The sequence below is a fragment of the Pipistrellus kuhlii genome, unplaced genomic scaffold, assembly GCF_014108245.1.
Source record: "Pipistrellus kuhlii isolate mPipKuh1 unplaced genomic scaffold, mPipKuh1.p scaffold_m20_p_32, whole genome shotgun sequence".
NCBI lineage: Eukaryota > Metazoa > Chordata > Mammalia > Chiroptera > Vespertilionidae > Pipistrellus > Pipistrellus kuhlii.
The window spans coordinates 2,831,995-2,855,881 of record NW_023425532.1 but is presented as its reverse complement, the minus strand read 5'-3'; the positions used below and the strand labels follow the sequence as shown (position 1 = coordinate 2,855,881).

The 23,887-nt window shown below is 39.7% G+C and overlaps 1 protein-coding gene across 17 annotated transcripts in view; it reads left to right on the top strand.

Moving 5' to 3' along the window:
• The window catches only part of KDM6A (lysine demethylase 6A), a 127,332-nt gene that overhangs the window by 49,041 nt on the left and 54,404 nt on the right, over positions 1–23,887 (top strand). For 15 of the 17 annotated variants that reach the window (XM_036460437.2, XM_036460434.1, XM_036460426.2 and 12 more), the window contains 4 exons: positions 770–819; positions 10,215–10,273; positions 14,207–14,327; positions 23,720–23,774. In XM_036460437.2, coding sequence (XP_036316330.1) covers positions 770–819; positions 10,215–10,273; positions 14,207–14,327; positions 23,720–23,774 — 285 coding nt within the window. The remainder of the gene's footprint in view (positions 1–769; positions 820–10,214; positions 10,274–14,206; positions 14,328–23,719; positions 23,775–23,887) is intronic. The other 2 variants (XM_036460430.2, XM_036460432.2) reach the window with 2 other exon arrangements.

The window sequence follows — 23,887 nt, the reverse complement described above, 5'->3', positions numbered from 1 at the left end:
TAGTTACAAAATTTTTTTTCTTGCGATGAGAACATTTAAGATTTACTCTCTTAGCAACTTTCAAATATAGTTACCATGTTGTACATTATATCCCCATGACTTATTTATTGCTCATTAGTTTTTTAAAATGTGATCTCTCTGCCTATTCTAATATGTACATATATAACTTTTTGTTTGCCTTTTAATTTCCTTCTCACCAAGTTCTGAGATTCATAGGAACTACTTTAATTTTTTTCTGAGCCCTTTATACCTTGTGGTAGATTTAAGGGTATAGGAGATCCTGTTTTGGAATTGAGTTGGAGTAAGGTAATTCTGAGGTGGGTTTCTTGTTGACTGTATGAAAGGAAGCTGCACAGACAAAATAGCTCTTTTGCCATTTGAGGTTTTTGAGCTCTTAGTCATTCTTGTAAGTTAAAGATCCCTTGTGAGAACAAATAACCTAGCATATTCTGGAGTAGCATTGGAACAGTCTTAATTCTCTTACCAGATTTGGTCTCTGTGGAAGGTCAAGTTGATGAAAGAGGTAGCCTAGATTCTGTTCATGTACAGGTCTGACATGTGACCATGGTTTTACAACCTTGAACTCGATATATTTGACAATGAGTGTGTGTGTGGGGTAGATTTCTACATTTTCTGAATTATTTCATCTTAACTCTGCTGGGAGCTGGGTTTGGTGGGAAGTTTGTTATAATGTTTTTTTCATGTTTCTTGAATTATTGATTTTGAAATAGGACATAATTGTGACTCATACTTACCTTTCTCCTTTCAGCATTATCTGCATACCAGAGGTACTACAGTTTACAGTCTGACTACTGGAAGGTGAGTGTTTCTCTATGTGTTTTTGGGGGGTGGAGGAGAGGTGGGCAGGGTTCTTTTATTTTTGTTTTGTTAAGTAATTTTGTTAATTACTTTAAAATATTACTTTCAGGGAAGGGAGTTGGAAAAGGAAAATTAATGTACTTTTTGCTCTTTTGTATGAATCACTTTATATTTTATTAAAAGAATTAGATTACTCTGACACAGATCTTTTGGCCAAAGATGACCTTAAGCATGTGAATTTATAATTTAAAAAAATATGTTTGCATTGATTTCACAGAGGAAGAGAGGGAAATGGAGGGGGAAGGGGAAAAAGAGAGAGACACAGATATATATATATATATAGAGAGAGGGAGAGGGAGAGGGAGAGGGAGAGGGAGAGGGAGAGGGAGAGGGAGAGGGAGAGGGAGAGGGAGAGGGAGAGGGAGAGGGAGAGGGAGAGGGAGGGAGAGAGGGAGAGGGAGAGGGAGAGGGAGGGAGAGAGAGGTGGGGGGAAATGAGAGAGAATGAGAGAGAGAAACATCGTTGTGAGAAACATTGATTGACTGTATCTTGCACACCCCCTGCTGGGAATTGAGCATACAACCTGGGCATGTGCCTGACTGGAAATTGAACCAGCAACTTAGTGCATGGGACGATGCTCAACCAACTGAGCCACACCTGCCAGGGCATAAGTGTGAGAATTTAAAAGCAAGCAAGGCCAAGTTGTAACAATATTCTGTATCAGGCTGAAAAGGGAAGGCATAATGGGAAAATTATAATGGAAATGTTCTTGGTATAGTCTTTCTATAATTGGAGTTTGGAAGACAATGGAACATAACCATTTTTTTTAAAAGACCTACCTAAATGAAGAATTGTGCACAGCAGTGACCATTTATTTTCTTAGTTTAAGCTGTGCATAAATTTCCTTGGGCAGGTTCATGTTTTACATCATGCATACTTTATGTATACATTTATTCACCAGTGGGGTTTCTTTATCTGAATTGACATTTCAGATTTTTATGATGGATTTTTGTTTTTCTGTTGCCTAGTTTATCTTTCTTTTTGATTGGTTGAATTTAAAAAAAAATGCATTTTAGTAAAATTTTTTTAATGCATTGAAAATGTCTGCTCTATTCTGAGGCTTATCTTCCTTCTAAAAAGTTTATTGGAATATAATTTATATACCATAAAACTCAATGTTTTAACTATGCAATTCGGTGACTTAGTAAATTTCCAGAGTTGTGCAAACATAACCACAGTCTCATCTTCCCATACGGAAACCTCATGCCCATCCCCTGGCAAGTACTGATCTACTTTCTGTACGTATCTGTATTTTCAGGGCATTTCATGTAAATGTCCTATAACGTGGTTTTTGTTACTTGTTCTTTTCACTTAGCATATGTTTTCAGAGTTGATTCATTTATAGCATGTATTAATACTTTATTCCTTTTTACTCTCTAATTTTGGCTTTTCCTAAATGTCACCCAACTTGATTCAAACGACACGTATTCTTTTGCTTTGGATATTTTTTATTCATCTTGCCATTTTTTGAGATTCATTCCTATTATATGTATTAATATTGTGTTCCTTTTATTGTTAAGTAGTATTTCATACAATACTGATACCACAGTTAATTTTTCCTTTTACCAGTTGATAGGTATTTGGGTTCTGTCCACTTTTTGGTCAAATATAAATGAAGTAATGTGAACATTCTTTGTCTTTATAAGGTCATAGGTTTTTGTTTTTTTTGTTTGTTTGTTTGGTTTTTGTATATACACCTAGGATTTGGTCATACTGTCCTCCGCATCCCTACCTGTTGCCAGTGGAAGTGAGCTTCTTGGGATGTCACAAGAAAAGGAATTTTCTGAGACTTGCATGGGAGAACGAGTGGCATTTATTTGTGTGGAATTCAATCCTGAGTTTCCAAGGCCCCATCTCCCTGTGGCCCACCAAGGACCATGCCCACGCTGTCTTAGCAGGGCGGGGATGAAAGCCAACGCCCAGAGTTTCCACTCCAGTTTGCACAGCCCAGCACCAGGCTAGCTTGGCCTGTGTTCCCAGCTGCAGTCCAGTGCGTGCGGGGTCTGCATGGTCCACGTGGCTGTGGAGGGAACACTGGGAAGCAGAAGCCAAGCCAGAGCAATAAGAGGAGAATGCCGTTGTCTGGGCATTGTGTATTCTCAAATTCCATGAGCCAGTTATCTTTGGTTTCGGTGAGACTGACCGGCAAGTGCCTTCCCTGCATCGTCCTGACTCCCTGCTCATGTGGCAGTCTCCTCCTTTGTCTGGTCCTTTCCCCGGTGACCTGCAGGGAATGGATGGTGGGTCCTGCGGTGTGTGCTATGCCCAGATGGCCGTGCTTCTAATGTCTGGCCTTCCTTTGCTTCTTTCCTGTTATTCAATTAATAGCTACCTCATTGCAGCGGTCACAACATTGCAGTTGTAGGTTTAAATGCCAAACTGCTTTCCAAAGTGGCTGCAGTGTTTCAGATTTCAATTAGCAATGAATGAGATTTCCAGTTGTTCTGCATCTCTTCTAGTACTTGGTATTGTCAGTTTTCTTAACTTTAGCCATTCTAGTAATTAAGTAGTGGTTTTTCATTTTCTTTTTATTTGCCTTTCCCTGATAATAGTGATGTTGAGCATCTTGTATATGCTATTGGCCTTTCGTATTCCTTTTCTTAACTCCCTATTCATGTCTTTTGCTCATTTTTTTCCTCATTAATTGAGTAGAATAGGCTCTTTACATACTCTGGATAAAGCTCTTTATCAGGCATGGCTCGGAAATTTCTCCCAGGCTGAGGCTTGCCTTTCTGTTTTCTTAACTTTTTTTATTTTTTTATTAAGGTATTATATGTGTACATTTCTTACCATTGCCCCTCCCAACTCCCATTCATGCCCTCACCCCCAATGTTTTGCATACTTTGGTTATGTTTATATGCATGCGTACAAGTCCTTTGGTTGATCTCTTATCTGCCCCACCTCTCCCTAACCTTCCCGCTGTCATTTGACAGTCTGATGCTTTACTGCCTCTGTATCTATCTTTTTGTTCATCAGTTTATAATGTTCTTTATTATCCACAAATGGTGAGGTCATGTGGTATTTTCCTTTCATTGACTGGCTTATTTCACTTAGCATAATGTTTTCCAATTCCATCCAGGTTGCTGTAAATGGTAATCAATTGTACTTTTTGAGGAGTGACTGTTATATAATTTTGATGAAGTTCATTTAATCAGTTTTTATCTTTTATAGCCCCTGATTTTGTGTTCTGTTAAGAAATCTTTGCCTATCCCAAGATTATAAAGTTTCTTCAGGTTTCTTTCCTAGAATTTCTATAATCACAATGATTATGTTTGGGCTTATGGTACACTTCAAGTTGTCAGGTTGTTCACGATGGGAGATAATCAGCAATGTGTGGCTTCCCTGCACCCCCCTGAGTCAGATTGATAACCCCGTTCCATTGTCATTTGGTGCAAAGACTATCCTTTCAAAATTGAATTACCGCGTGCTCTTTGATAAAAATCAATTGGCCGTTTAATTTTGTGTGCATTTCTAGACCCTCTGTTATGTTCCAGTTATCTGTGTCTGTTTTTAAGCCACTAGCACCCTGTTTTGTTGTTGTAGTCTTGAAATCAGGCACTGTAAGTTCTCGGTGGTCTTTTTCAAATTGTGTAGTTTTTGTTTGTTTTGCCTTCCACATAAAGTTTAAAAGCAGCTTGCCAATTTATCCTGCTAAGGTTTTGATGGGCACTACATTATTTGCATAAAACAATATGGGAAGAATTTCTACTTTCTTCTTTAAATTAAATCTTTATTGTTGAAAGTTACATTATTTTAATAATAATGCATTTACTAATCCAGGAGCATGGTATAGCTCACCGTTTATTTAGGTCTTTAATTTCCTTCAGCAATGTTTGATAGTTTTCATTAAAGTTTATTGAAGTTTTAAAGTTTATTTCTATTTTACTTTTTTGATGTGATTGGAGGCATTGTAAAAGTTTACTTTCACTGTTTGTTGCTATTATCCTGGAGCACAGTAGATGATTGTACACTTACTTAGCAGCCTTCTATTTTGATAAGCTAATTACTAGTTCTAGTAGCTTTGCTCTAGATTTCTTTAGATTTTCTATGTACTTCATCATGCTGTCTGCAGTTAAAGGCAGTTTTAATTTTTCCTTTCTGATCTGTAGATACACTTTAATTTTTGTTTTTGTTGTTGTTGCCTTGTTGGATTAACAAGGAACTTTGGTACAGTGTTGAATACAAGGGAATATCCTTTTGTTGTTCTTTTATCTTTGTAGGAAAACATTCAGTTTTCCCTATTGAATATGATATTAGCTGTAAGGTTTTTGCAGATTTATATTGAAGAAGTTCTCTTCTGTCACTAGTTTTACTTGGAGGTTCTTCCGCATCCCCCCCAGTTATAATGAATATATACTGAATTTGTCACATATTATTCGTCATCTACTGAGATCCTCTGGAATTTTAAGAATGTGTTAATATGCTTAATTACATTGCTTGGCTCTTCAGACAGTTTTTGATGAACTCCTTTTAGTCACCTGTGTTTTGTTGCTGGCTTCAGGGTAGTAATATTTTGTTAAGGATTTTGCAGTTTTGTTCATAAGTGATGTTACTTTGTAATTTCTTCATGTGACATGATTTTTGCATCAGGATAATTTTGGCCTCATAAAATGAGTTGGGAATTGCTCTTTTCTCTATCGTATGTGTAGGATTGGTATTATTTCTTCCTTAAAAGTTATCCAGAATTTACTAGTAAAGTCATCTATTGTGTGTGTGTGTGTGTGTGTGTGTGTGTGTGTGTGTGTGTGGAGAGAGAGCTATTTAGTTTTTATATTTATCTTTACTAGTAGCCCATTGTGCGATATTGCATGCAATAGACTGCCCGCCACTTCCCCGGGAGCCAGCGGGAACCATAGCAGGTGCCGGGAGGGACCCACACCAATTCCACAGGAGGCGGGAGGGAGCTGCACTGCTTCCCTGGGAGGCGGCCCGCTGTCTCCTCTCCCCCCCAGCGCTCGGCTGTGGAGGCTGCAGGCCGGCCCCCTATCCACCAGAGGCCCTGGCCGCTCCGCACCTGCTGCCCAGAGGCCCTCTGGGGCAACGAAGCAAGCATTCTGCCAAGTCACTCACGCTACCCGCTCTCAGTGGATGCCTCCCCCTCCCCCTTCCCCAGGATTGGGGAACTCTGGCAGGGCTGAGGGTACTGGGTGCTGCCATCTTGTGGCTATGGGTGCCATCATCTTTGGAGTGGCACTTATTTTGCATATTGCCCTTTTATTAGATAGGATTGTTGAAAGTATTACAGGTGTGTTCTCCTCCCCCCCATTGACCTCCTCCACATGATTCCTGCCCCCCTGTCCCCCAGGCCTTCACCACACTATTGTCTGTATCCATTGGTTATGCATAACTACACTAATAAAAGGAAAACATGCAAATTGGCCATCACTCTGCTATACCCACCAGCCAATCAGGAGTGAGTATGCAAATTAACCCAACAAAGATGGCAGTGGCCATGGAGTTGGAGGGAGCAGAGGACTTGGGTTGCCCCTAGCGATCCAGGAAGCCAAGCTTCCTGCCCACCCTGGCCAGCCCTGGCCTCCATTCAAGGCTACAAAGTTTCAATTATAGAAGATAAATAAATCCCAGATACCTGCTTCCAGCCAGCCCTGGCTTCTGCTCAAAGGAGGTGCTGGGGGGAAAAAAGGAGAGGCTGGGAGCTTGGATCTCCCGGGAATGTGTCCAGCCTACAAACAGCCATCAGCCCTTCATACAGACTAGCCACACCCCCATGGGGTGAGTGTCCCCACTGGGGGGCTTTGCCAGCCTGCAAACAGCCATCAGCCTCTCACCAAAGCTGGCGAGATCCCTGTAAATGGGCAGTCGAATATCCCTCGAGGAGTCCCAGATTAGACAGTGTGCAGGCTGGGCTGAGGAACAACCCCCCTTCCCCCCCGCACGAATTTTGTGCACCGGGCCTCTAGTATGCATATAAATTCTTTGGTTAATCCTTCACCTCTTCCCTCTGAGATTCCATAGTCAGGTGCTTCATTGTCAGTTTATTTTGTTTATTAGATTCAATATAAAAGTGAGATCATGTGGTTGGTTGTAGCTGGGAATATATTGTTATGCACTTAATTTCATAATCTTTTGTCATTAGATTATAAATTCATTGGTGATAGGGATCTTTGCCTATTTTGTTCACTATTGTCTTCCCAGTGATGATAACTCTGCTATGGTTCATAATAGGGGCTCAATAGAGGTTTGAATTACATTGTTAGCTGTTAATGAAAAATGAAACTTAACTCCTTGCCACAATGTATAAGCTTCAGGTTAGTAGGGACCATGCCTACTAATTCTGTGTCACTTAGGGAACTGAGCTTAATAACTGAGCTTAAATACTGTGATGTAAAGTGATTCACTTTACTAAACTTTTGGGTATCTGCAATGTCAGGGGTAGGGAATCATTTTTCTGCCAAGGGCCATTTGGATATTTATAATATCATTTGCTTAATATAATTCACTTAATATAAATTTATGTTGCTATGAAAAAAGCTCCTAAGTTTATTAAATTTTAAGTCCCGCTGTGGTTTCCTTGGCAGGGCCAGACCAAATGTTTTCCTGGGCCTTATGGCACGGGGGTGGACATTCCCCACTGATAACAGGGGATACACAGATGCTCAGCACTCTTGCCTTTATGATATTTTTGTCTTGGATTATTTTGCCAAATAACAAAAATATAGTAGTCAAGAGTAAGCTCTGGAGGCAGACATAGATTCAGTTCCTACGTCTGCTACTCAATACCTATTTCTTTGAACAAGTTGCTTAATCTTTCAGATCCTTCTTTCTTCACTCTACAAATGAGGCCTTCTACCACCTTAAAGGGTTGTTAGGACCTTTTAAAAAGAAATGTTAGCATTTTGATAAAATTAGATGCTTACTATTATATAATAATCTTCTATATCTATATCTATATCTATATCTATATCTATATCTATATCTATATCTATATCTATATCTATAAGCCTAAGTGACCAGCGGACTAGCTGACTGGCTGGTTGGTAGCTATGATGCTCAATGACCACCACGAGGCAGATACTCAGGGCACAGGCATGGAAACACGGAACATACTGATCAATCTCAGAGGGAATGGAGAGGTGGTGGTGGGGGTGGCAAGAAGAGATTAACCTAAGATCTTATATGCATACTAGAGGCCCATGCACCAGTGGCTTCCCTCAGCCTGGCCTGCAGGGATTGTGCCAAAACTGGGTTCCAGATTGTGAGAGGGCACAGGCCAGGCCAAGGGACCCCACCAGCACCGGGCCTCTAATATCTGCACTAATCAAAGGGTAACATGCTAATTGACTACCTTGGCGATGCCCACCAGCCAATCAGAAGTGACTATGCAGATTAACCCATAAAAGATGGTAGATTAATTTGCATACGCAGACACCAAGAGGCCAGGGGTGTTCTGCTCCGGGCCTCTAGGCAGAGTGGGAAGGCGAAAAGGCAGTTCCAGGCTGGAGCCATAAGGCCGCTCTGGCCAGAGTGAAGGCGGTGCCAACAGCCAGGGGAAGAAAGGCCCATTTTTGCATCGGGCCTCTAGTATATATATATGTATCAAAGCCTAATGTGCAAAGTGTCCTCTTGGGAGTTCAACTGGGAGACCAGGAGTTCGATGGTTTGCTTTGATGTGTGCTGACTACCAGGGGGCGCATGGAGCAAAGGGAGGCCCCAGCCAGCAGCTAGAAGGCACTGATCAGCCCTGATCACCAGCCAGACCTAGGGACCCTACCCATGTATGCACCAGGCCTCTGTTACATGATAGAGACATTATGCTAAGGCCAAAGGTAAAGGTTGGAAGGGTTACCTCTAGTGAAGTAGTTGAAGTAGCAGAGCTTCCATGGGAAAGATAACATTTAAAATGGATCTTGAATAACTGATAGAATTTATACAGTGACTTGGATGTGTAAGATGTCCTAGAGGGGAAAGGATGAACTATCAATAAAGTGAGGCATCAGGGCGTGTCCTGAAAGCAGAAATACCCCTCAATAAGCTCATATTTCCACCATACCCCACACCACCTTCCCTGGGCAATTGCCTAAATTGGAGAAAGATGTCTATTTTTATTCATGTGCTTCCTTCCCCTTAATCACCTCTACCTAAGAAGACAGTTAGACTTTCTGGGGAGAGCATTTGTTGACTTAACTACTACTTAAGTTAACTAATCCTGCATTCTGAATATCCCTGTTCTCTCCCCCACTCTCTGCACACACTGGGTGCATGCTTCTTGAGGGCCAGAGAAGTATATTTTAATCAGTTTTGCCTGCGCAACCTTTTGGTATTGTCCCTGACACCTAGTAAATCCTCAGTTTATTCCAGGGCATGGGGTGGTAAATAAATGATACTGATTAAAACCATTTCCAACTAGATTAAAATTTTTTTTTTTTTTTGAAAAATGAACTTTTGAAATAGATGTCTGAAGCTTTGCAAATACCAGCATTTGTGAATACTCCTATAGCATGTAATTTTCTCAATTGGAAAGTTGGGGTTAATGAGGAATGAATGAAATTAAATTTTCATACTTAGTACATTTTAAAAGATGTACTTAAACATTTTCCAGTGTTTCCAAAAAGGTACTTAGAATTCAAAGGAAGTGCACAATATAAGCCCAGAACAAATTTTAGTATTAACAAATAGCTGAATACCAAAATCTTAGCCATGTGTTTGCACTTTGGGGTTTAGGCATCACATTCTTTTTTCCAAACAATAACTGGCAGCGTTGGGATCCATACTCTAGGTCCCTCACTCCTAGGACAAGGTGACTCTGAGGAACGTTCACTGTCTCCTGGGGATTCCCAGCGTCACTGATGTTTAAAACCCCAAATAGAAGTGGCTAGGTGTCATTTGAGCGTGCAATTTATTTTTAATACTAAAATTTGTTCTAGGTTTATATTGTACATTTACTTTCAATTTGGACTGTCTTCTTGACAACACTGACATAAATCAAATCCAGCTCAAGAAACAGAAAGAACTAGAGAAAAAATACAGATGCAAGCAAGAGATAATAAGATAGCATATTCCAAGCATTTTCTTATTCCTGAATAATAGGTTTTTGTTGTAGTCTTGCCCATAGAATTCTGCTGACAAAATTTTTTTTTTATTTCAGGACAGGTTTGATTAAAAAGAAAGCAGAGAATCTCATCTAATTGATTGGATTCCATGTCTTTGCTGACTCATCTGATTTCAGTGCTTTAAAAATGTTTCTCAAATATTTTGTAATGCAGGATAGAGTTTTCATAACTTAAGAAATCCTGGATACCATGTTTTATGTTAATAATGTCATATGCATTAAACATAAGTGCTTTTCCTAAAACTCTTTTCCCCTTTCTTTACAGAATGCTGCCTTTTTATATGGTCTTGGTTTGGTCTACTTCCATTACAATGCATTTCAATGGTAAGTTATTTCTAGTAAATGGCTTGTTTTTATGTTCGGTGTGTTTTGTTTAAGTGTGAGTAAAAAAGTAGGTTTATAGTTGTGAGAACGTGAAACAATTTATTCTTGCATTATTATGTATTATTGTATTATTTTTCATATGAACAACTGTAAATTTACTTTTGCCCCACCCTGAATTGTGTGTGTAAAAAAGACAACATATTTTAATGTCCATATGCCTGCATTTTTCAATAATCTCTTGAAATTATTAGATATTCCTTCAGCGATACTGAACCACTTCACATGTAAGAGTTTATGTGTGTCTGAAAAAATCTGGCATGAGATGATAATTAAAGGAGGCTTAGATTAGAAAGCTAGTAGAATTTCTCAGGTCTTCATTATGGACCAGTGGTCCCCATGCTATTTGAACTGGGGAATGACTTGCATGCTGATAAAAAAATTTATGGGTAAATTATGATGACCAGTACTTTTTTAAAATTTTTATTGATTTTTTTACAGAGAGGAATAGAGAATTAGAAACATCTATGAGAGAGAATCATCGATCAGCTGCCTCTTGCACACCTCCTACTGGGGATGTGCCCGCAACCAAGGTACATGCCCTTGGCCGGAATCGAACCTGGGACCTTTCAGTCCGCAGGCTGACGCTCTATCCACTGAGCCAAATCGGTTTCGGCTGATGACCAGTACTTTTACCTTTTCAGACTTTTACACAAGATTGACTACTCCCTCCCCTTCCTCTCCCAACCCACACACAGTGGGAGGGAAAAAGTGTCACAGGGTCTGGAGTGATGATAAGAAGATTGGCTAGAGAGCGCAAAAGAGCCAGGAGGTAGCAGTACATTAGCAGATGCCAATGTCAGTAACCCAGTGTATGGTACTTCTAATTTAGCCTTCCATTTAACGCCCTCTCTGGTTCAAGGATCAGATGATCCTTTTAGCCTCACTGCTCCCTTTGCTAAATATGTTCTTTATGTCAGTCACACTGTATTATTAATGTTCCTCTGAAAACATCTTGAGCACTTTTTAACCTATGTAACTTTGTTCGTGCCATCTACTGTTTGGTCTGGCTTCTCTTTCCATCGCTACCTTTAAAAATCTTATTGTCTCTTTGATTACTTCATCAAATCTACCTGTGTCACTTAAAGGGAACCTCTAAATTTCCTAATAAATATGCGTGGAACTATATATCTGTTACATACATATAAAATGTTATTACTGATTCAGAGCTAGAATACTATCCCTTTTAGATATTCCTGAGGGAACTCTCTGGACCAGCTTTATTAGCCTCAGAGAACTAAAGAGTTTTGTTGCTCTTCCCAAATGTACTGAAACTGTGCTATGGCCATTTAGTTAATATCATTTTTGATATAGTTTTAAAGGAGACTTTTTAAATGACTTTCTTGAAATCTTATTAAAAGTGACCATTGTTTTAAAATATATTTAGCACATCCATGCTTTCCATAGGTAGTGCTATTGAGGTCTTAGCTTTCTATAATTTCTTTTTTTAAATTGTTAGCAATGGCATACATTAAATGCAAAAAAAAAATTAAGCTGAAAAATTATAGAAATAATTTTGATGATATAAAATAATCTTTTTAAATTTTAAGAAAAAATGCCAGTGATATGAACTTTTCTGTTTCAGTAGAGAATATGCTCTAATATTTGAAAACTATAAATCCACACATTGTATCAAAAGTATTTTATAGTTTTCCCTAGCTATTTCTCATGTTCTAAAATTCTCTGTCAATCAGAATTTGTATGCTTTGGTTTTTTAGTTAGCTGTGCTATAGAGAGCATGTTCTGACTGCATGCAGTTTGGTGAGGTGAATGTGGTAAAATGATGACCAAATTTAAAATGTAGTCTGAGTGTTACCTATTTTCTCCATGTACTCCACCCCCCTCCTCCCCAACACACACACACACACACACACACACACACACACACACACACACACTTTCCACCATTTCTCTATTCCTTTGTTCCCCTCAGGTGGGAAAAAAATGAAGAAGCACACAGGAGATAAAACATTAGTAAAAGTTTAGAAAATAAAATGGAAATGAACTTATATTTTGCCAGATGAGGGGAACTGGTTTAGTAAAGAGACTATGGAGTGTCCCTCCCCTCCCAACACACAATTCAATCAGCCAACTATGAAAGTGATGGCATCATTGAACCCTTATTAAAACTTAAACATTTTACTGTATTGTTTAGAATAGGGGTGTCGAACTCAATCAGAGAAGGGGCCAAAATCTAAAATCCAGCCTAAATCGCGGGCCGAATGGTTTACTGAACAGTCATAAACTGTCATTGTGATGGAAACGCAGCGGAGTGCAGTGATGACAGCGCGGTGCGGGCCACATTGCAAGGCCTGGCGGGACGGATTTGGCCCGTGGGCCTTGTGTTTGACACATGTGGTTTAGAACATTAAAAATAGGAATGCACAACTGAAGGAATAGACTACTTGGAAAAACCTGAGCCGGCCAACCTCCTGTGGCCCCGATTGGGCCGATTGCTGGCCAAGCTGAGGTATCTCACCCATGTACGAATTTGTGCACCAGGCCTCTAGTTTTAATATAAAATATTATTTGAATAATTGAGAATAAATTTAACTGATCTTCCTTTTCATCTTTTATATTAAACTAAAGGCCTAGTGCACAACATTCATGCACTTGGGGTGTGTGTGTGTGGTGGTGGTTCCTCAGCCCAGCCTGCGCCCTTCAGCAGTCTGGGAGCCCTTAGGGGATGTCCGGCTGTAGGCTTCAGACATCCTTAGCACTGCTGTGGAGGCGAGAGAGGCTCCCTTCACCACTGCTGCACTCGCCAGCAGTCAGCCTGGCTCGTGGCTGAGTGGCCCTTCCCCTGTTAGGAGTGCACTGACCACCAGGGGGCAGCTTCTGCATTGAGCATCTGCCCTCTGGTGGTCAGTGCACATCATAGAGACCAGTTGTTCCTCCGATCAATTTACATATTGCGCTTTTACTATGTAGGACTAGAGGCCCGGTGCACAGAATTTGTGCATGGGGATGTTGTGTGTCCCTCAGCCCAGCCTGCACCCTCTCCAATCTGGGACCCCTCGAGGGATGTCCGACTGTTCGTTGAGGCCTGCACCTAAACGGGCAGTTGGACATCCCTCTCACAATCCAGGACTGCTGGCTCCCAACTGCTCGCCTGCCTGCCTTCCTGATTGCCTCTAACCGCTTCTGCCTGCCAGCCTGATCACCCCCTAACCATTCTCCTGCCAGCCTGATTGATGGCTAACTGCTCCCCTGCTAGCCTGTTTGCCCCTAACTGCCCTCCCCTGCAGGCCTAGTCATCCCCAACTGCCCTCCCCTGCAGGCCTGGTCATCCCTAACTGCCCTCCCCTGCAGGCCTGGTCCCCCTAACTGCCCTCCTCTGCAGGTCTGGGTCCTCCCCAACTGCCCTTCCCTGCAGGCCCCGTTGCCCCCAACTTCCCTCCTCTGCCGACCTGGTCACCCCTAACTGCCATCCCCTCCAGGCTTGGTTGCCCCCAACTGCTCTTCCTTGCAGGCGTGGTCCCTCTCAACTGCCCTCCCTTGCAGGCCTGGTGCATCCCAACTGACCTCCCCTACGGCTTGGTCCCTCCCAACTGCCCTCCACTGTTGGCTATCTTGTGGGGGCCATCTTGTGTGCACATAGTTGCAGGATCTTTGACCATATTGTGTGTCGGAGTGATGGTCAATTTGCATATTAATCTCTTATTAGACAGGATTAGATTCTGTGCATTCAATTATATGAAAGACTCAGATGCCCCTTTCCAGTCTTTTTAAAAAAAATTATTCATTCACATTATTTTTATAAAACTGCATTTCCTTTTAACAGTATTGTGTAAATCATAAGTTTTACTGTGCTACCAAGCAAAAATTCATGCAAATGTTTAAAAGTTAAGCTATCTTATGTCTGTATTCTTTCAGGGCAATTAAAGCATTTCAGGAGGTGCTTTATGTTGATCCCAGCTTTTGTCGAGCCAAGGAAATTCATTTACGACTTGGGCTTATGTTCAAAGCGAACACAGACTATGAGTCTAGTTTAAAGGTAGGTTGTGTTTTTTCTCTAAGACACTATTTCATTTGGGGGTGGGTGGGTTGTAAAATGTTAGAGCTTTGAGAAATGTTGGAATTTATATCAGCACCTCAAAAGAAAATTTGGAAATATAAATGAAAGAACTATCAGATATGAACTGGAAGATACAAATATTGGGTTTCAGGGCACAAGTAGTTATTATGCTAAGACATAGGTAATTAATTACACATAATTTACCTTTTTTGGGAGGGTTAAAGTTTTGAGGTTTGCTATCAGGAAAGGGTGATGGTTTCAGTTTCAGTGTGGACATTGGAAACAAATTGACCACCATAGAGGTCAGAAACAGGTGCCTAGTAGTGGTGTGACCGAATCATTGGCCATTTATTTGTATTCGTTTCACCAGAAATCTTTCCATCTTTACCAGTAGGGCATATTTCATATCTAAACTATATTTAAAAGTGTTCTCCGAAAGTCAGTTGTACTGCTGATGGATCAGTATAAACACTATTGGGAAAAGATAATACATTGTTGGTTAAGTATTTCACTTTCTATGGAAATTTGATGTTTGTCAAATTTTTCATTGAGCTTCTTATGCTATCTGTGCCATCACTGTAGATCTCCCTGGAATTTTCATGAATATAGTGCTTCCCTGCATGACAGAAGTGTTGCTTTTTGAAAGGAATCTAAATTCTAGAGAAAAGCTTAAATTTTTGTGAATTTATGGCTATAATGGTTGCCATGTTCTAAATAGCTCTGATGCATACTGTCTTGATTCTGAAGGGAGGGAGATAGAAAATGACTGTACCGTAGGTTATAATTTAAATTCACTAATAAGGAACTACTGAAAGTTTGTTTTATATTTTTTATTTTTTTATTTTTTTCAGAGAGGAAGGGAGGGGGATAGAGAGTTAGAAACATCAATGAGAGAGAAACATTGATCAGCTGCCTCCTGCACACCTCCTCCTGGGGATGTGCCCGCAACCAAGGTACATGTCCTTGACTAGGAATCGAACCTGGGACCTTTCAGTCCACAGGCCAACGCTCTATCCACTGAGCCAAACCAGTTAGGGCTGAAAGTTTTTTTTTTTTTTTTAAAGTGGATTTAAGAGTGCCTAATTCTTCTAGAGTTTTAAAATAGACTGCAAATACAGTTTATAAAGAACAATGCTGATAGTAAGAAAAAGAGAGACAACCAAAAACACTAAAACAAGTAAATGGTGATCTATTTAGATCACATAGTTGTCAAAGTAAGTTCAGTTTGAAGAATAGGCCCAAGAGGAAATGTAGGTAGTGTGAAGAAGAAGGATGCCTGGAAGTTATCAGTTTCTCCTCAAGCTTAGAGCAGCATTTCTCAGAGTATATTATGGGATATGAATGGATTAGAAATAGGAAATAAAATAAGGTCAAATGTGGCACCTTGTATATTTTACCCCCTCTTGGACATTCACAGTGTATATTTGATAACAAAGACTCTTTAAAAAAATTAAATTATTTCAGTATTTTACAATGCTATCACAACTCATATTATGTGTGAAACAAGTGTCTTGGGTAGTAGATTGGTAAATGTTGCTTAGGAAATATATTTGAGTGGGAAAAAGTAATCATATATGTCCCAAATTGTGTGAAATGTGAATATCTCTGAATAATGGTACAGTGGTATTTTTAATAATTCTGTGAGATGCAAAGATCTATTTTCATGAAGGTAGCATTAATTAAAATTCCCTTTAATCAGGGGAAACATGGTTGGACAGTGTTCCATGGTACTTATTCATATTCAACACAAACTTGCCTATATCCAACTTTTAACTATATTCAGACATAGCTAAAAGCTAACCAAACCTTCAAGTAATGGCGATTTTAGCAAAATTGCCATAAGTGCAGTCTCCTTGTTTTGTGCCCCCTTACCCCCATTTATTTAAAACTAGAGGCCTGGTGCATGAAATTCATGCATGGTGGGGGGTGTGTGTGTCCTTCAGCCCAGTTTGCAACCTCTCCAATCTGGGACCCCTTGAGGGATGTCTAACTGCCCACCGGTGGTATCGGGTCTAAATGGACAGTTGGACATCCCTCTCACAATCCAGGACTGCTGGCTCCCAACTGCTTGCTTGCCTGCCTGCCTGCCAGCCTGATTGCCCCCTAACCACTCCCATGCCAGCCTGATTGATGTCTAACTGCTCCCCTGCCAGCCAGCTTCCCTCCTCTGCTGGCCTGGTCACCCCTAACTGCCCTCCACTGCAGGGTTGATCGCCTCCAACTTCCCTCCCTTGCAGACCCGGTCCCTCTCAATTCCCTCCCTTGCAGGCCTGATGCCTCCCAACTTGTAGTGGCCATCTTGTGTCCACATAGGGGCAGGATCTTTGACCACATGAAGGCAGCCATATTGTGTGTTGGAGTGATGGTCAATCTGCATATTACTCTTTTATTAGATAGGATAGAGGCCTGGTGCATGGTATGGGCCAGCTGGTTTACCCTGAAGGGTGTCCCGGATTAGGGTGGGGTTCCCTTGGGGCGTGGGGCAGCCTGAGTGAGGGGCCTGTGGTGGTTGGCAGGCCAGCCGCGCCCGCTGGCGATGCCCTGGTATCTGGAATTTATTTACCTTCTACAATTGAAACTTTGTGGCCTGGAGTGGAGTCAAGTCTCTTGCTCGCTCTGTGGCCGGCAGCCATTTCTGTTTAGATTTGTTTAGCTTCTATAATTGAAACTTTGTAGCCTTGAATAGAGGCTTAGGCTGGCAAGGGCAGGCAGAAAGCTTGGCTTCCTTTGTTGCCTGGGAAACCCAAGCCTCCTGCTTGCTCTGGCTGGCTTCCTGGTAGCAGGCATCTTTATCCCGCTAATTTGCATACTCATTCCTGATTGGCTGGTGGCTTTCATGAAGTGAAGGCCAATTTACATATTTGTCTTTTATTAGTATAGATGGTTACTCTTCGATCAGTTATACCCAGTGTTTGAGCAGGTCTCTCAGTTCCTAAATACACTGTTCCTATCTAATGGAGGAGTAAAGGGTGGGTAAAAGGAATAATTTGGTGTGGGTACGGTGTGAACAACTTGTGCATTACAAAGTAGGTCTTCTCTACCTCATTTCTGTTTCCTGTGCCTAAAGGAGGGATATTGCATATACAGTATGTTTTAGATGGTAAAATATTTAAATCAAGTACAGTTTATTTTCATAATAGATTCCTTCATTTCACCCACACATGAAATGCATTCCAGGGCCTCCTGTTTTATTTCTATCTCTCGTAATAACTTTTCTCCCAAAATGTAATTCTGAAACAGATTCGTTCTGTTTTTGGTACCATATAAACAGTTTTCAGAGCAAGCAAATTTTGTTTTAAAATTTGACTCTGTCACATCACTAATTGTGTGACCTTGGGCAAGATGTTTAACTCTTCTTACCCTCCTGTGTCTGTAGAACTGGAATTACTGTGCCCACCCCACAAATTCCTCTCATTTGGGGCCAGGAGGAATATTGTTTGCAAAATCCATTTTCTTGTCCTAGAATTTAATACTTGTATTTTTGTCACTCATCCCATCCTCAGAAATGTTAAGTTAGTGCCCAGCTTACTTTTTAATTATATGCTGTTATTTTTCCATTATATTGGCTAGTAAAGATTTCACATGTTTAGTGAGTGGCGGAAGTACCAATTCTTAATTTAATTAGTTTTGTACTATCTGAATCAGAGTCCATTTCAGGTGACATTTATTTCTACATGATATTTTGTTCTTTTCTTCTCTGTTTCAGGTAATATTCCCCCCAAGTGGGTTTGGTTGCCTGTTTAATACCATATAATTCAGATTTTATTTCATTACTTTTTAATGATAGTAATGATAATTACTTACATCCATTATGTATTTGAGGCAGTGTACTAATATTACTTCAATAAAAGTATACTAATTTTGACATAGTTTTATATAATGCCTCTAATTTTCACATCCTGGCAGGCTTAAAATTATTTTCTTCCTGTGAAGCTAATAAATGCAAAATAACATGTACTAAATCCATATTATTTAGTTTAATGGAAGATCATATAGAAATTCTCCTTAATATTTACATATTTAAGTCTCCCTGAAATGTGTCAGCATTAGAACTGTTTTGGATTTTTAAAGGTAAAAAGGTGGCTTTTTAAGGGGAACCCATGGAAAGTTGATGGGGATACCAGTATAAGTTACCTTATAATATGGTATTTGAAGATGATGATGTGATAGAAGGGGTTACTATGAAAGGGGTAAGAAGGTAAGAATTAGAGAGAAAATTCTAAGGAAATAGGTTGGACTCAGATGTGTGTTAGCCTGGCAGGTTCTTAGTGTTTCTTGAATGAATAGATAAATGGAAGAGACTATAAAATGGCTCTTATAGGACTGGCTGGAAATACAGGGTAGGGAGAGGGCGCTGGTGATGGAGGAAGCGGCTACTTTTATCTTTCATCTCTTTTAACAGCTGTTTTTTCTTTACAAACTGACAGCACAATTCATTTCAGCTTGTCTCCCCTCTACTGTTACACATGACATGAAACTTCTGAGTGAAAAAGCATTTCCACATTCTTTCTGTCTACCTTACTCTTCTCCAAGAACTACTTCGTTTCCAGATGTCTTGTTTGATCTTAATACCCAATACAGATTCAGGAATTTCATTGTGATTTTTTTTAATTTTTATGCTAAGATAATAAGGCAGAATGGTAAATAAAGGCATGATGATATATACTTCCTCTTAGAAAATACTTTTGAATCTGTGGAATGCCTCCTTACTGTAGAATGCAAAAATCATTTGTTTCATTTAACTAGGATACTGTGAACTGTATGATACAAGACTTACTGAGAACTTGATGTTAGTTATTAAATTAATTTTAACCATGCCCTACGTTTCCAAAATAGTTGTTGAAGCTTTAACAGCATATTTTTATTAGTTTAGTTGTCTGAAGATAATGAAATTTGCTATTATTATTCCACTAGAAGTCCAGTGCACAATTTCGTGCACGGGTGGGGTCTCTCTTGGTCAGTTGGGGCTGTCTCGCCCAGTCCCAGTCAGGCTGGCCGGCATGATTGCAGGAGGTTGGCCAGCCATGGGAGGTTATCGGTGGGAACACACTGGCCACCAGGGGCAGCTCCTATGTTGAGCATCTTTCCCCTGGTGGTTAGTGCTTGTCATAATTACTGGCTGGTTGTAATGGTCTCTTAGACTTTTATATATATAGATATAGATACCTGCTTCTGTCCTATTTCTTTCATGATAGCTTAACATATCCGGCTGGTATTTTGAAAATTCTAGTCTTTTAAAAATTTCTTATTGACATGAAGTTGACACACAACATTGTATAAAATTAAGGTGTACAGTGTGTTGATTTAGTGCATTTGTATATTTCAGTATGATTACCACCTTTAATATTTTAGAACTGTGGTGATCTATAACAATGATTAAGAAAAATAATTTGCCTTTGACGTGAAAGAGTACCTGAAACACCTTCCCTTCTCTTACTTAAATGGCCCACAAAAGTCTGTTTCGTTGGAGCTGAATAAAAACAAATTGTTTCCTCAGCCACAGTACCTCTTTTTCTCTCTCACCTGTATCTTTTGGATTCCATTATGGAATTGTCTGTTACACTTCTGTGCAATACCAGCTTCAGTGCACCTTGTGTTCAGTTATGTATGCATAGCCACAGCAGAGTGCTGGCTTATCGAGTGAAACCTGATTGCCAACCTTTTATTCCTGAAAGGCTGTGTCTGCCACAATTGGATGAGTGGAGATAGAGGTGTCACATCTTGCTAGGTACTCTGAAGTAAGGTTTTTGGGGGCCAGCACACGATTTAAAAACTTTAAGATAGTGGCATTTAACCCTGACTGGGCATTGGAATAATTTGTTAGAAGCTTTTATGTGGTTCACAGGGTGTCACCCTCAACCCACTGAGTCAGAACACCCAAGATTAGATCTGGAATCCAAACAGTGCACCAATTTAATCACTTATACGTTGATACATACATTTTCAGTTACGGAAAGCTATCTCATTGCTTGTCTTTAGGATTGGGAATACAGTTGAAGGGTTCTACAGTTGAAAAGATTCATGAGATAATCACAGGCTATACAGCTAGATGTAAAACAATTTAAAGGAAAATAAAGTCTTGAAACTCTAGTTTTATGTGTTAATTACATGAATATAGGTATCCTTCCTCCAGATAGAAATCAACGTCCTCAGTTTATATAAAACAAAATACTATAAAGTTGTTATGAAATACTGAGCAAGTCAAAAGCTTTTAAAACAAAAGGTGACTTTGGTAATAAAGATGTCAACAGAAATTGTAATGAATCGAACCTTGTGTTAAATTGGACCAGAAGTGCTCTATAAAAAGAAAATAACTGCAGCATTAAAAAAAAAAAGTCTCAGGTAAATCTTTCTCTTGGCTTGGAAATTAATTTTCCGTAGAATGCTGTCTGCCTTGAGGTTTGTATATGGTGTGAACTACAAAAGCCTCTCCTGCATGGTACCTTTCTCACAGCAGTAATCCGTTTCAGTGCCACAGTATTTTGGGATGAGGTGCATACACAGGTATGGCAAAAGTAGGTTTACAGTTCGTTCTATGGGAAACGATACAATACTTAATAAATACAAGAATAAACTTTCGTGTACTCACAACTGTAATTCTACTTTTGCCCCATCATGTACTTTCTAGCTGCTTCTGTTAGGTGCTGGATATTTTACCATGACATTTTAAGGTTTGGGTGTCGATTATCGTAATAGGTAGTCATTTTTGCTGATTTATATGTCAGTAGGTATATCTATTTTGCATCTGGTTTAGATACTGGAAGTGAAACCGTGAGGTCATGTCATCCCCAGTTTCTCATCGCCTTTTAATGTACTGAAAGGGGTATCGGTGTTTCTCTTTATGTGGTTTAGTTTCATCAACTTTGTGATTCTTTAAGTTTTTTCTTTCTCACATGCATGTTTTTGAATATGTACTCTTGCCCGGTAATTTTTCTATATTGTTGCTGTTTGGAAATGTTTAGTGTTTCATGATATTGTGGGTTTCAGATGGCGCTTCAGTGACTTCATTGCTGCTTTTAAGATTGATTAAGGATTATATAAAACATGGCCAAGAACCATTTCTGCCTGGTTTCATTGAATATTGATAGATGAAATGTAGGCTGGGCAATTTGAATTATGCATCTCTCTGTTCTTTGTGGGATTTCAGTATAATAATAAAACTAAAATATTGCCATCTTGAAGGTCAGTTTATGTTCTTTGATGGCTGTTAGGAGGTCTGTGTTATGTAAATATTAATTTGTGCTGGCAGGACAGATTAGATTAAAAATGCAGTACAATCTAAATGTGTGGCTGCTGGGCTGCTCTTTTTGTATAAAGCATGCTTTGCTTTCAGAGTACTCACCTTTTAGAAGTCTGTTTCCTATTGCCATGGTAGCACACCCGAGGGATGTTTGAGGACATACCATCTGCTTAGTAGGCTGAGGGAAATAAAAGCCGTTCTCAGGGTGTTCAGGTGTTGGATGTACTTTTCTCTCATTCTGTTAACCATGGCAAATAAAGTTTTACTTTTGCTTTGGTGATCATTGTATCCCTAGGTTCTGCATTGTTCTAAGGACATTATAGGTCTTGATAAATATTTATTGATTAGATATTCAATATTTAAGGGTCATAGTCATTTTGTTTGTAGTTTTCCCATTCAAAATATTACAACCCTTAAATGGTAAGAGTACTGTAAATGTAAGCTAGCCTGATTATGCATGCACATAACAGATGTTTGTGAATTAATGTGATTACTATGTCCATACCAAGTGATGCCTTCTAATCTTTCTTTCCTTGTAACACTGAATAGCTGATACTTGTTTATTTTTGTTAACTGAGGGGTCCAGTTGACTAAGTGCTGTTTGTTGATTCTGAGTTGAAAACTAATACTAAAACCTTGCTGATGATTATTTCTCTCGATAAAGAAAGATGAGCTTATATCTAGAAATTGTCATTATACATTTCAATTTTCCCAGCAGTAGATAGGAATGAGCTTATTGTGGTCAATTTTTTAAAAGTATGTTGGCTGTTGATTTCTTTAAATGCTAAATATTTGAATATATATTTGTGAAAATATTTTTAGAAGTTAAAAGATGTTTAATTTTTTTATTTTAAAGATTTCATACCAATTCGAGTACTTGTTTGTGTTCTCTTAGTTTACATACCAGGCTTAGTGTTGACAAACTAGATGTCACCCAGTGTTTTTTACTATGATTTGTGTTCTTAAAACTTAGTGTTATACACCGAGTTTAACATATATTTTTGGGGCACGCTTATATGACATTATAAGTGGATGTTATAACTATTACACATATGATAGCACATTCTAAAAGGGTAATTATATGTCATAAATGAACTTGAACACAGGCTATTTATAGCCTGTGCATTCTTTGTAGTATTTCAAAGGCACTAAGTATAATGATTATTGAAGAATCAGTAAGGGCAGATAGTTTCACCCTTTATGATAATTCTCATAGTAATTTTTTTGCCCAGGAGCCTTTGGGGAATGTCTGATTAATGGCTTAGGCCCGCTCCCTGCGAGGCTCCTGCCACTACTGCTATACTGGCCAGCCACGAGCCAGCTTCTGGCTGAGTGGCACCCCCCCTGTGCCGCACTGACCACCAGGGGACAGCTCCTTGTGCTTCTGCCCTCCTGGTGGTCAGTGTGTGTCATAGCAACCAGTCGTTCCTGGTGTTCCGCCATTAGGTTCAATTTGCATATTACCCTTTTATTATATATACTAGAGGACTGGTGCATGAAATTCGTGCATTGGAGGGCGGGGTTGTCCCTCAGCCCAGCCTAAACCCTCTTCAATCTGGGAGCTCTTGGGGGATCTGGCCTAAACTGGCAATTGGACATCCCTCTTACAATCCAGGACTGCTGGCTCCCAAATGCTCACCTGCCTAATCACCTCTTAACCACTCCCCTGCTGGTCCGATTGCCCCCAACTGCCCTCCTCTTACAGTTCTGATCACCCACAACTGCCCTCCCCTGCCGGCATGGTCCTTCCCAACTGCCCTCCCCTGCTGGCCTGGTTGCCCCCAACTGCCCTCACAGCCCCAGCTTTGTCCAGAAGGTCTTTCGGCCATCCAGTCTAATTAGCACATTACGCTTCATTATTATAGAGGATACTTTTTATTCATTTGAAGACTAAAAAATCCAAAGCTTTTTTTTTTTTATATATATATAAACAAAAATATGCATAGGGTAATTAAAGTTAATTCTTTCCCAGGTTCTCCATTCTCTACAACCTGTAATTCTAATTGGTTGTCTAATATGGTTTGTTTACATAGTATAGTTCTGTTATTATGTTAGATCTTACATACCTGAAAATTATTTTAAGACATGTGACTGAATTTAGTGCATTTATTTTTTCACTCTCTTCTTACAGCATTTGCAGTTAGCTTTGGTTGACTGTAATCCCTGCACTTTGTCGAATGCTGAAAGTAAGTATTAATTGTCATAGTTTTCTACATATATTCAAATCACTTCATGGCAAGTAGTAGTGGTAGTACCGTATTTTTCGGACCATAAGACGCTCCGGACCATAAGACGCACC